A 14,375-nucleotide genomic window follows, 5' to 3' on the forward strand; every position below is an offset into this window, starting at 1 on the left:
TGGATTATGTATATGTCTCCATATTGTATTTAATTATTAAAGTATGTAAATACGTTTAAATAAGTAATACTAAGAGAAGAGTGTTAGTTCAAAATTAGCTATTTTCTGCCAAGTACACTCTTGGCCCTATGTCATATTTTGCATAAAAGAACAAAACCAATGGTACGGTGAACTGACTTTGTAATTTGCTTTTTGAGTTGGGTCTTTTTTGTCGCTGTTGGTTGCATGATTAAATTAATGAAGTTATGTACCACATGATTTATTTTTATGATTACACACTTATTTGGATTTATTTCTCTTGGGCAGACGGAAATGTACAAATTACAACTGGAACTCTGCTTATATATACTGAAGAAGTACAAGGTATGAAGGTCAATGGGACTAAGGCGGATTATAATGAAGGACACAAGAATGGCAATGTGAGTAAAGGTCTCTCAGCTGGGTGCAGCGAATACCCAGAAGTAGACAAAATCATGACCAGTGGCAAGGTTTCAGAAACCAGCACATTAGTTTCCCTAGAGCCTTTAACCTTGGTGGACCCTGGATTAACAGAAGCATCTTCTAAAGAAAAAGAATGTGAAGAATTAAAAACTTGTCCTTCTTGGTTGTCATTATTACCAGGGAACAGTGCCATTTCCAAAGTGGACAATGAAAAGGAAGAGTTAAACCTTGTCTGTGAAGCAGATGACAATCACCAACAGATTCTTGGCCACCATAATGAAAACCACAGTTTTGCCCATGGCAGTTCCAAGGCCACAAGAAATGTAGTTTTCGTAGAACCCTTAGAAAAAAATTCTGACATTTCATATTTCTCATCAAGTTTGTCCGGTCCAGAATCCAAAACAACATGCTTAGAAACATGTGGCTTTGAAGGTGATGGCTTGCTGAAAGGATCTGCTAAGAAGATAGACAATTCCTGTTTTGATGGGAGTGATCAAGGCAAGAACTTGGCTACTAGAAGAGAAAATGAACAGTTTTTGAACCTCAGGAGTAAAAGAGGGGAACTCTTTCTTGTTAATGCCAGGCAACCAGAAGAGGATGCTAATGGTCATTGTCCTAGTGAGAAAGAGACTGTTGCCTCCCCAGAAGTGAATATTCATGGTAACTGTTGCATTCAAGGCAGTATCCGTATGGACAGCCCTGATTCTTTAGTGCCCGATTCTTTTACCGAAGCCACAGAAGTAATGTTAAAAAAAAATGATTTAAAAATCACTTTAGACACTCAAGGTGGCTTGACAAACCATGAGGACCATAGAGAAACTTCTGCTGATAGGAGCCATCCAGGCAGACACTCTGAAGAGAGCAGTTTTTCCTCCTTAATGCAGATTGAAGAGCCAGAACCGACAACCACTATAGAGCCCAATATGGTAACTGAAAAGATTTACAGTAAAGACTCTAACTCCTTAGTCTGCACCCAGGAAAATCTGGAAGGCAACACCCGGTTAAATGAAGCATCATATAATAAATTTCTGAATGAAAGAAAATCCCTTGTGAGTTTAATGCCAGAGGACCAGATAAGTCCTATGGATGAGGTATCAAAACCCAAGAAAGATATTGCTCAGTTACCACTATCCCTAGAATTTGATTACAGACCTGAGTCAGAGCAAGCTATACAGACCCCACTGGATGGTAGTTCACATTTAGATAAGCAGAACACTGCCTGTGAGATGAATGAACTTCCTCATACCAATGAACTGGTTATAAACAGAATAGAAAATGAATGTGCTTTAAATCAAGTGCCCCTTAATTCTCAAGACCACGCAAAGTTGCCAGCTAACAAAGAGATGCCTTTAGCAACAAGCGAGGATTCCCAACAGAGCCATCACCCTCCATTAGAGGATGGAGCAGATGTCATTGCTGACACCCAGACCATTCCCATCAAAACAAAAATGAAAGACATCTCTCCATCAGGTGACAGAACCTGTGGTGCCTCTTCAAACAATCCCACCTTAAACATCAAACCAGGAAGCCTAGAAAGAAAAGACAAAATGGCTGATTCAGGAATTGTAGATCTACATTCCAGCCTTCTCTCAAGTAAGAAAGAAGCAGCAGCCTTACCTCAAGAGGTCTCTGCTATGGAATGTCGAAGTGTTCAGTCTCAGGATCTCTCTAGCTGTCATTGTGTAAATAAAAACGCACCAGAAAAGAGCATGTGTTCTGCTTGTGCTGCATTTGAGTCCATCCGTATCATCCCAGAAGTTGAAAACTCTTTAATAACCAAGTGTGAAGATGCATTTCAACATAGCAGTGACCACTCCCGAAGAAGAGAAGACTCCTCGGAAAGTAGCACCCATAAAGTGGGTCACACATTGGAAGAAAATGAACTTGCTGGGGGAGAAACTAAAGGCAGCCTCCCAGGAAATAAGATCAGAAACAGTTTGGCAGTAGGCATGTTAAATAGTGAAGCTTCAGACAAAACCATTCCCACCACCAGTCATACCCAACCCTGTGAGGAAGGTCTGAAAAGAGAGGAAAGGGATATACCAAAAGGGACTGTGTTTTGCAAGTATAACATCTCTGACTGTTCCACACCACAACTAAACTTACCTGCAAACATTCCAAGCCCTGAAAAAGTTTTGGACCAGTCTCTTATGATTATGTTCTCCAGTTTCAGAAACATGAGCCAAGCAATTGAAACTCTTGATCATAAAGTTCTTGATACCCAGAGTAACCAGAACAGACCAGATGAATCCAGAAGTGAAGATAAACCAGCTAAGGAGACACTACATGGTGATGAGAGAGAGACTGTCACAGAACCTAACAGAGAGATAAGCCACAATCAAAAAGATCTGTTAGTTGGTTCAGGCAGTAACAACCCATTGTCTAGTGGTAGTTCAAAGAAAGGCGATTTGAAAGGAGACTTTGGACATATTTCTGGTTGTGAGGAGTCCACAGATGGTATGGTAGACATTGTTTACACAGACTGTAGTAATCAGTCTACAGAAAGCGTTTTGGACTTACAAGCATCTAGTACCCTTGTTGGTGGTGCAGGACAAGATACACTGACGTTACAGGATACCTCAGTGAATACTCTGCCTCAGAGAGGAGAACTGGATGCTGCATTTATTGGAATGATGGACCAGGACTCAGATTTTCCAGATGCTACTTCGTCTTTAGTAGAGCCTCTGGAAATTAAAAAATCATGTGAAAAGAAAGTATGCAGATCATTAAAAGGTTGTGAAGTGGAAATGTGTCCCGACTCTTGTGCCAATGAGATAGAGTCTATTGCAGGTCATCAACCAAATACAAAAACATTGAATAGTATAAGTGTGTCCTTAGATTATATTCGTCATGAACAGCAAATTAAAGAAGCATCCCAGAAAGAAACACAAGGAATAATTGAAGGATCAAGACTGAAAATAAATTCTGAGTTTGATAAGGAAAATACCTTCAGAATTTCCTCAGAAGAGTTACTGTCTTCTGGATGCCCAGATGAGAACCCTGTTCCCATAGTGAGCCTGAAATCTGTTGAGACAATGCCTTTGTATCTGTTTTCTCAAGAAAATTCAGAAAGTAACGTTAATAGTGGAGAAACTGAGCTGAAAAATCTTTTTAAACCAAAAGATGATAAAATCCTTTGTGAAAACGTAGAGCACTGCACAGTCCTGCTTGAGGCAAACAAAGGAGCACCAGGGGATGAGAGTAATTCTAGTAAAGGAATCAGAATAGACAGCAGTATGCAAAATTTGCCTTTGACAATGGAAACAGAAACTAAGTTGAAAGGAGAAGAAACTGAAGAACATCAGAGGGGACCCCTGGGTTATTTAACTGTCAGGGAAGAGTCTGAGGAGAGGATTACCAGAGAAGCTGGTCACAATAATAAACAGAGAGAGATTTCTCAGACCCACTCTAAATCTCAGAGGATGGTTGGTGATACTGAAGAGCAACAAAGCCAGAGGGCTTTGAACTACATGTTGCAAAATGAAGAGGAATGTGTACATCAGAAAGAAGCACACACAATATTGGGACGGTGTGAAACATTGAATATGTTGTCAGATGAAATGCAAGATAAGAACCAAACTAAGGATTGCAAAGATGAGTCCACCACGATGAAGGAAATCCCCCTAGCAAAGCTGGACAAGGGCAGCACTGCTGCACAGTTTCAAAAGCTGGAAAATCCAAAGGAGGAAAGTTTGTGCTATCCATTAAAAACAGACATGGCATCGTGCACAGATCCTTGCCTTAGTGGCACCCCTCAGAAAGCACAAGACCCCAACTCTGCTGGATGTGATGAAATACACGGTGCCTTTGGGAACACTTCATATCAGAAAAGAGTGCTTCCCTTAAAGAAGCAGCCCCATCGAACATGTAAGAAAATTTCTTATCAGGAGCAAGTCAACATTGGGAAAAATATAAGTAAAATCAGAAGTTCTGTCTTTTTAAAGAGTTCTTCTGAAACCATCCCCACAAAAGCACACAGGTTTCTTAATTCATGTGCTGTGTCTGCACCCGCACAATTGGAATCTGAAACAGTACCAACCAGGAGCTTAATTAGCCACGTACCAAAGCAGAAGGTGACTCCGTGCCATCCCTTGAGGAGCCTGAATGTTAGGAAGCTTACCAAAGAATCAGCCTTACTCAACAAGCTGTCCATTCTTGCCTCCAGACTGGTTCCAGCCACAAAGACCCAGAAACCAAGATATCGGCGATGTTCCTCTGAACTTCTTCCAGTGGCTAAAAGCTACAAGCGGCTCAGATATAAAAGGTTTCTGGATGGATTTTCTTACAATACAACACAGCTGAATCCATATTTGGCAGCTAGTGGATGGGATAAGAGGCCTAACAGTAAGCCCTTGACACTTTATTCTCTTGAAGCCATCAAAATGAGCTTCGTAGATTTGAGCAACAAGGTGCCATCACTGCTATTTGGTTCCGAAATTTTCCCAGTATCTTTTCACATGAAATCAGGCTCTGAGTGCATGACTGAGTCCCCAAGGACTTTTCCTGAGCACTGTGCTCCAGCCAGGCTCGCCTTAGAAGAGGCGCCCAGGTGCCTGTCTCAACCTCCCAAATGGACCTTTTCTTTCTTCTTATCCCACAGTTGCCCTGGGATGGCCACATTCAGGGAAGACACTGGCCCCCATGGTCAGGCATATGTCCAGGCTCCTTCACAGCCTCCAGGTCCTCTCCAAGACTATGGAGGCACCGCCATAGTCCAGAACAGAGCAAGCTGCTCTGTCCTTGGCCTTCACACGCTTCTAGCACTTTGTTCTCCTGGATGTTACCGAATCTGGACAAAAAAACGGAGCTTCTCCAGTCACATGCCTACAATGCAGAGGCTCTTCATGACCCAATTTACACAGGGCTTAAAAGGGTTAAGATCTCCAGCCTCCATAGCAGACAAGGTCTTCTGTTCTCTGCCCTACTCGGTGGGCCGAGTGCTATCCATTTGGAGCCAGCATGGGCCTTCTACCTGCCCCTTTGAAATCTCTACTCTGCATTCCACTCACAGCAAGCGGCAGCCAACTCTGAGCACCACAAACAGGTAATATCCAACTCCTGTTCTTTGCAAATGTCCCATGTTTGCTTTCCAACCTTTGGGGAAAGTTGAGGGCTGGAAATGCAAGGCTATTTAGAGTCTTTGTGTCTGTATATTCTGTTTACCATTCCAAGTCTATGCTGAGAAAATAGAGCCATAGTTCTTAAGCGTAGATCCCTCTAGTTTTCCTGCAGAATCTACTCCTGTATTTTTACCATTCTTTATTCTGTCTGTTTCATTCTGCAAACTGTCAACTCTTTTGAATCTCTTCTTTTTATTCTTGCCCCCACCTTGCAAAGAACAAACGCCATTACAAGTTAGAAGACTTATAAATAGTGACAAATAATGGCTTTATAATGTTACCTTGTTCACAAAATATATATAGTCAGCACTAATTCAGTGTTTTGTGTATCAATAGGGCACAGAATAAGTACTTTTTAAGTAAATAAAGTAATTATGTAGGTATCACCAAATCTAGTTCACGACCCTCTGGATTTCTCTCTGGACCAGAAAGGCTTCAAAGATTGGTATTTACATACTATAGTTGTACAGTTTATAGAATTTGAAGTGAATGGGAGAAGAGTCATTTGGCCACAGAATAGTTGAAAATAATTTCAATATCATTTTACCTTCTTATTAGAAATAATGGGAAAAAATTCTTGAATTATATCCCTAAAGATATGCTTTAGATATAATAGATAACTCTTCCTGTTTGTAATCCCTCGAATAAACAAACTTAATTTTTTAAAAATTGTCCCTTATCATTGCTGTAGTTTAAAATTTTAACACCTACAAAGCCTTAAAATTCCTAACAGCCTGGGAGAGGCCTTGTTCTTATGTACCTGTGCAGCCTCTTATGAAGGATCATTCTGTGTCACTGTAAAGCTGTCTGACAACATATTGCAAAGTTCCCTGAGCATCTTAGCAGAAACCTAAAAAAATAAAACGGGTTCCAGAAAAACACCCCAGAACCTCAACATGGCTGATTGAAATTGAAAGACTAATGCTATTATAAGTATTTATCCTATAGTTAATAGAAAAATGTTCTTATAATGCAGCCACAAAAAAATACATTTGAATCAAATTGTTTTAAATGAGGGTGTACTGTTTTTATTTTGTCTAGTTTGTCAGTATGCCTCTATAATTTCATAATCTCTCTGCTCAGGGTGTGACATGCAGCTTTAAATCATGTTACCTTCTTTAAACTATGTTCATGCCTGATGTTAGAGTACAGACTAGTTCTTCATTTCACCCTATGAAGGTGTATGGCCCTTTGGCTCTTTTACTTCTTCCAGAATTCTTTCCCTCCTGATTTTTGTGTATCCCAGTGTGGAATAGTTTCTCTCCCCCTAACTACTTGTGCCTAGTATTTTGTTTATTTATTTTTTTTTAAATTTTAATTCAAGTGGAATGTGGGGGTGGGGATGTTTGTAGGGTCTTTTCCTCCTTGTTGGCTCTAGAAGTGCCTTAACATTATATGCCGTGGCTTTGAGTTTAGAACTTTGCTGTTTTTCTAAATACGTTTTAGAAATGTTAAACATGACTGCATGGCTCAGCAGATTAAGCATCCATCTCTTGACTTCAGCTCAGGTCATGATCTCACGGTTTGTGAGTTCGAGCCCTACATCGAAGTCTGTACTGACAGTGCAGAGCCTGCTTGGAATTCCATTCTCTCTTTCTCTGTCTGTCTCTCTCTCTCACACCCCCCTCCTCCTCTCTCTTCTCCTCTCTCTCCCTCTCTCTCTGTTCTTTCCCCACTTGTGCTTGCTTGCTCCCCCCCCCATAAATAAACTTTTAAAGAATGTTAAGCATGATAAATTGGGTAACCCAGAAAGCAGGACTTAACAAATATTAAATTAATTTATGTTTCCATAGATTTGGCTGGAGGGGGGGCACAAGTGAACGAGAGACAGAGAAAAAGAATCCCAGGAGGAGCAGAGGGAGGGATGGAGGGGGGGAGAGAGAGAGGAGAGGAGCTCACCCAAAGCAGGGCTCTTATTTTACCTGAAGCAGGGCTCATGCTCACTGAACTGGGGCATGAGTTCACTCAGAACAGGGCTTAAGCTCACCTGATGTAGGACTCAAACTCACAAACCATGAGATCATGACCTGAGCTGATATCAGATGCTTAATGACTGAGCCACCCAGGCCCTCCATAGAATTTTTTAGAAATTTTATATATTTAAGTAACCTACACCCAACATGGGGCTCCAACTCACAGACCCTAAGATCAAGAGTCGCATATTCCACTGACAAAGGTAGCCAGGTGCCCCCTGCTCCCCCCCCCCATAGAATTTGCTTATTTGAACTTTCTGCACTCTATAATATAGGTTGAACTGGCTTCTCTTTTTGCTGTTCTTATAGATGATGAGCCTAAACACATAGCTTTTTCTAACCTAGATCACCCAACTGGTTAGTATTTCAGCTGAGCTAGATCTCGCCCCAGGGTCTCCTGATTTCTGATTTGGTCAGCTGGTTTTCCAGTATACCAACCTGCCTCTTTCCTTTAATAGCACCCCTCAAGGAATCCTGAGTTGGTGCTAAACATTCTAAAAATCTGAATTATCTGTGTTTTCTAGACCTTGAGCAAATCTGCTAAGAGAATATGGATTGTATTATGGTAGTCCTACAAATGCCTCATTAATTAAACCTGTACTGAGTTCCAAATTCAGTAGAAACTGATGCAGGTTTTACTTTGAGAGGCACAAAAAACCTCTCCAACATCTTGTATTGATGTAGCTATAAATGACGAATACCATTGCTTCAGTAATAAAAATAAAACCTTGATTACAAAGGAGCTAACCCTGTTAATAGTTTTCTTCTATATAACCATGTTTTATGTGGAACTTGGCTTTAAAGAAAAGAGTTTTAGGGCACCTGGGTGGCCCAGTCGGTTAAGTGACTCTTGATTCAGTTCAGATCATGATCTCACAGTTCATGAGTTTGAGCCCTAAATTGGCCTCTGCACTGACTGCACGGAGCCTGCTTGGGATTCTCTCTCCCCCTCTTTCTGTTCCTCCCCCACCCCTACTCTCTTGTGCTCTCTCAAAATAAATAAACTTTAAAAAAGTTTCATCTCGGGGGGTACCTGGGTGGATCAGTCGGTTGGGCGTCTAACTTCAGCTCAGGTTATAATCTCACAGTTTGTGAGTTTGAGCCCCGTGTCAGGCTCTGTGCTGATAGCTCAGAGCCTGGAGCCTGCTTCAGATTCTGTGTCTCCCTCTTTCTTTTCCCTCCCCCGTTCATGCTCTGTTTCTCTCTCCTTCAAAAATAAATATTAAAAATTTTAAAAATAATAAAAAAAAATTTTTTTTTAATTTATTTCTGAGAGAGAGAGACAGAGACAGCATGAGTTGGGGAGGGTCAGAGAGAGAGGGAGATACAGAATCTGAAACAGGCTCCAGGCTCTGAGCTAGCTGTCAGCACCGAGCCCGATGTGGGGCCCGAACGCACGAACCATGAGATCATGACCTAAGCTGAAGTCAGATGCTCAACCGACTGAGCCACCCAGGCACCCCTAAAAATAGTATTAATATAGAGATGAATAATACAAGATTTTTTAATCTGTAAATTATTTTTTAAATCTCTAATATATGTATTCAACAACTTCATTAGAAGATATAAGACACCAAGTCATTCTTATTCCCTTCTTTCTCTTAATGTCCTTTCTTTATTTCTCTCTCTACCTTCTTTCCATATAAGTTAGAAAATAATCTTCCTGTCTGCCTGCCTCCATTCCTGTGATGGGCACATAAATGTAATTCTCATGACTGCAAGGTTGGGGAGGGGGGTGCTTCTTTCTGAATGAATGACATTTCTTATCTTCCAAGGGCCATATTGAACATCATGTGCTGTCAAAGGCATCAAAACCTTTTGAGTACACATAGTGGGATCAAAACTTCCTGTTGTTCTACTGTCTTAACCTATTGCTTCTCTACTTTTGCTTCACTTCAGCCACACCATGTTACCATATGTGCCTCTTCCAGGCATGGAAGCTACTTATAACACCAATGGCAGTCAGATGAGGTAAGTATCCAGTAGTGTCTGGTACATAAGGGACGCTTAACTGACTGAGCCACCTAGGCACCCTACGCTATTTCTTTTTTTTTTTTTTTTAATGTTTTATCTATTTCTGAGAGAGAGAAAGAGAGAGAGAGAGGCAGCGTGAGCAGGGTAGGGTCAGAGAGAGAGGGAGACACAGAATCTGAAACAGGCTCCAGGCTCTGAGCTAGCTGTTAACACAGAGCCTGACGCGGGGCTCGAAGTCACCAACCATGAGATCATGACCTGAGCCAAAGTCGGATGCCTAACCGACTGAGCCACCCAGGCGCCCCATCTGTTTCTTGATCGTACAGCTAACTTCATTGCTTGTGTGGGGTTGATCTCATCTGAGCACAGTCCATTTGTTCAGTTCACTAAATTTCTTTTTCCTCCAAAAAGTCTTTTTACATTTTTCCTCATAAAACTGCTCTACACCATTGAAAATGATTTTATTCTTGTAAGTTTTTATACATGTATACACAGGCTATGTCCAGAAGTAACTAGAAAACAGGTTGACTGTAAATGTCATTGCTGGAAAAACAGAAGATCTTCAACCTTAGTCGGATGTTAAGAAATTGAAAGTGCCCAGGTAGAAAGTGAAACCCATCTCATATTTTCCTTCTCTGTTTTTCTCTCCGTGGTGCTAGACTAGAGCCTCCATTCCCTGCCTTGGTACCAAAGTCTTGCTTAGTAACAGACTCAACTGTCAGCAAGCTCCTGCTTTCAGCCTCTGAGTTCCCGGTTCCTGGATTTGATGAGCTAGATGATGTGGGAGCAGCATGCCCCCATCCACAGAGCAGCCCTCCGGAACAGAAGGAGGTAAATATAAAGTGCTGGTAGAATTGGGAGTGGTACTAGATGTGTCTACTGAGGACCACAGATCACATGATGGGTACACAGGCCTCTAAGTGTCTTTGCTTATCACTGTTACCTTCAGCTGAGTGCTAGAGATTACCAAGACAGGAGTTTTTCTCCTTGGCCACAGAAAGGCTACTCTGGGTCTCTTAATCTGCATTGTTTTCCAGATCCTTTTTTCTTCATGATAGCATTTAACAGGGTTTAGAGAGTGAGTTGGACCAATGAGGTGCTTCATGCATTCAAAGATGAGTGAACAGGGGCGCCCGGGTGGCTTAGTCGGTTAAGCATCCGACTTTCGCTCAGGTCATGATCTCGCGGTTCGTGGGTTCGAGCCCCGCGTCGGGCTCTGTGCTGACTGCCAGCTCAGAGCCTGGAGCCTGTTTCAGAGTCTGTGTCTCCCTCTCTCTCTGACCCTCCCCTGCTCACGCTGTCTCTCTCTCTCTCTCCTAGAAATAAATAAAACATTAAAAAAAAAAAATTAAAAAAAAAAAAAAAGATGAGTGAACAATGATGTTCTTCAGTTTTGCAAACTCTCTCTGTCTCCAGCAGTTGATAGGCTTTCATATTGTTAATCTCAATATCTGAGCTGAGTGGGTGATTCTCTTCCAATAATATAAAGGGAGCAGTTGCTGAAAACACTGTTAGCGGGAGTAAGGGTAGATTTGTCATAAACTACTTATTAGCGTCATCTGTAAACTGAAGCAGCAAAATCTTGAGTGTCAAGAAAAGAGGCTTCATGTGTTTAAAATGTTTTATAACTTAACCATCTTTCTTCTTAACGGTTAAAAATAGGCTGAGCCAGAGAAGAGACCAAAGAAAGTCTCACAAATTCGTATCCGGAAAACCATTCCTAAACCAGACCCTAATCTTACCCCCATGGGCCTTCCTCGACCCAAAAGGTGAGTTCCTTCTGTAATACCCATAGGTTCATGTTTTTGGAAAATTGTATGGCACGATATAATGAGCCTTTAAATGGTTATATACTCTGAGCTGTTTATCATACTTCTAAGAATTTATCCAAAAGAATTAATTGGTAATATGGCCAGAGATTTATGTGCCAGGGATATTGTAATGCATTCTTAATCATTTTTATCAAGTTCACTATGCCAGATATTATGCTGTCCCTTTGTATAGATAGTCTGGTCATCCCCCAGTGGTGTTGGGAGGTAAGCACTATCGTCACCCCCAGGTTTAGATGAGGGTGCTGAGGCTGAGTGGTTATGACACCTGTGTTAGGCCATGGTGTCAGTCATGGCACAGGTGGTTTCCCTCTTGCACAGGTTTTTCCCGACCCTACAGCCCAAGCTCACAGCATTCTATGTACAAAGTTTAAGAGGGACCTGAAGGTCATGAGGGAAAGAAGTTTAATTTTTTTTTTTTTAAGAAAATGCCAAATCCATGCTATGGTCTACATCATGAACTTTAAAAACTTGGCTTCTAAAGATTTATTTTTTATGACAGAGATAATTGCTAACCCTATAAAGAGAAGTGGAAAGAAAAAAATTACCAAATTATGTATTTGCTGTAATATATACTACACAAACACACTGTGAAATTATAAATATTTTAGAAAGATCTCCAGAGTTATATTTTCTTGTGGCGGATTTCACTCCTTCATGTCTTTTTGGCAAATGGAATCCTAACAGTGGTCCCTTAAGTAACCCCAGGGTAATTTACTGAAATTCCCTGAGTGTCAAGAACACATCTGTAAAATGTGAGTAAGAATTCCCAACACTTAGGATTACTGTACAGTCCAATTGAGTAAAAAATGTGGGGGCACCTGACTGGCTCAGTGGTAGAGCCTGCAGCTCTTGATCTCAGGGTTGTAAATTCAAGCCCCTAATTTAAAAAAAAAAAGGAAAAGGAAAAAAATGTGTCCTGGTACCAATTGTATTGCTTCACCAGCACAAATGCAATAGTTACTATGATCATAATTGATATTCCAGTTTTCCCACATGGTTTTGTCTTCATATATTTTTATCTTACAGTTCTTTTATTGATCATCCTACCAAGTCTTTATAAGAGAAATGTTTAAAATATTTCAGATATCTCAGGTTGAATAGTACTAATTACTAGTGAATGATATAGGATTCAGAATCTTGCATTTATATGTAGATTTAACTTCTAAAAAGTCTTTTACATATAAGTATGTAGTTGGGAGTGGAGAAAGTTTTAATACAGTAATGACATTCAGTCCTTTGAACTTCTTTCAAGTGTGATGCCAAAAAATCACACAATGATCTATCAACAAATTATATTTAATGATTTATCACCTAATTTTTTTGAAAGCAAAGGATTAAAAAGTGCTGACTCATATAGGTCTGTGAAGGCATTGAAGCAGCGAGTATCTCATTGTATGGCAGTACACCAAAAAGATCTAACCAGTAAGTGTCAAATGCCTAATAATCTTACATTAGTCTTTCACTTAGAGATACTTTATTTAATCTAATATAGTGAAAGGGGCTGAATAAGATTTTTAATTAAACCTTTGCCTAAGATATATTTTGATAAAATGCCTTTATTCAGATACTCTTTTGTCAAAATCTTCAAGTTATAGATTTAGTGCATTATATTTATCAAAAAAGCCTTGACATTTAACTTTTTTTCTTCTTTTTGTTTAAATATACTTGACACAGTGGAGTTGCCTGGGTGGATCAGTTGGAACCATGATCTCATGGTTCATGAGTTTGAGCCCTGAGTCAGGCTTCGCACTAGCAGTGTAGAAGCTGCTTGGGATTCTCTCCCCTTTCTCTGCCCCTCCCCCACTCACTCTCGCTCTCAAAATAAATAAAAACTTTTCAAATATATACACTTGACACAATGTTACATTAGTTTCAGGTATACAGCATAGTGATTCAGTAGGTCTGTACGTTATGTTGTTGCTCACCACAAGTGTAGCTACCATCTGTCACTATATAGTGCTATTATAGTGCCATGGACTTTAATTCCCTGTGCTGTACCTTTTATTCTTGTGACTTATTTATTCCGTAACTGGAGGCCTGTATCTCCTACTCCCCTTCACCCATTCCACATTCCCCAACCCCATATTAACTTAGTTGGCAAAAACAATTTTTGTTATTCAAGCCCATCAGCTAAATCATTCTTCCTATCTTTTGTTTTCCAGCTCAAGTAAATGTGTTGATTTGCACCTTTAAGAAAATTATATAAACCATTGATAGAGAAATAAATTATGGAACACATCTTATAAGATAGATTTGTGAAAGTCATAAGTCAAAATTAAAATCATATGTAACAAATATGCATTATTAAAATTAAATAAATTAAAATTAACAAAAATGCATTATTAAAACAACCTGATAATGCTGTTTCTCATTACTGAATTTGTAACAAACCAGTGTAATGTGTAGCGAGAATAATAAACTACAAAGTGAAGAGTATGGTAGAAAGCATGATATTGCCTCAGTAAATGTGTATGCATCCTTGAAACAAACTGTTATTGGACTTGTAAGAATAATTAAGAGTCATAAAAAATCAGGAATAAAGCTATTAATTTGTGTAAATCTTAGGATTGCTTCAATATTTAACGTAGGAGAAAAGTGTATTGTGAAACCAACTGGCATGGCAGTATCCAGGAGTAGAAATTATTTTATATGATGAAATAATAAGGATTAAATAATTGAATTAAATATTTATATAATTTGTTAAAAGTTTATCTTTTAACTAGGAAATTACTTACAATTTTTGTATGTGGGTTTTACACCCTTCATCTTCAAATGTTTGATAGTCCTGTGTGTATATATATAAAGTCAGGGGCACCTGGCTGGCTCAGTTGTTTACACTTCTGACTTCAGGTCATAGTCTCGTGGTTCATGGGTTCGAGCCCCACATCGAGCTCTGCACTGACAGCTCAGAGCCTGGAGCCTGCTCTGATTCTGTGTCTGTCTGTCTGTCTCTCTTTTACTCTCTCAAAAATAAATAAACATTTAAATATATATATATATAATATATATAAAGTCCAATTAAATAGAACAATGTT

The 14,375-nt window shown here is 39.9% G+C and overlaps 1 protein-coding gene across 5 annotated transcripts in view; it reads left to right on the forward strand.

Moving 5' to 3' along the window:
* Positions 1-14,375, forward strand: part of PRR14L (proline rich 14 like) — a 57,672-nt gene that overhangs the window by 34,509 nt on the left and 8,788 nt on the right. For 3 of the 5 annotated variants that reach the window (XM_077761546.1, XM_077761544.1, XM_077761548.1), the window contains 4 exons: positions 307-5,485; positions 9,434-9,505; positions 10,168-10,339; positions 11,171-11,277. In XM_077761546.1, coding sequence (XP_077617672.1) covers positions 307-5,485; positions 9,434-9,505; positions 10,168-10,339; positions 11,171-11,277 — 5,530 coding nt within the window. Of the gene's footprint in view, positions 1-306; positions 5,486-9,433; positions 9,506-10,167; positions 10,340-11,170; positions 11,278-13,502; positions 13,547-14,375 lie in introns of those variants that run through there. The other 2 variants (XM_077761547.1, XM_077761545.1) reach the window with 2 other exon arrangements.

This window comes from Crocuta crocuta, unplaced genomic scaffold (genome assembly GCF_008692635.1).
Source record: "Crocuta crocuta isolate KB4526 unplaced genomic scaffold, BGI_CrCroc_1.0 scaffold348, whole genome shotgun sequence".
NCBI classification, from domain to species: Eukaryota; Metazoa; Chordata; class Mammalia; order Carnivora; family Hyaenidae; genus Crocuta; species Crocuta crocuta.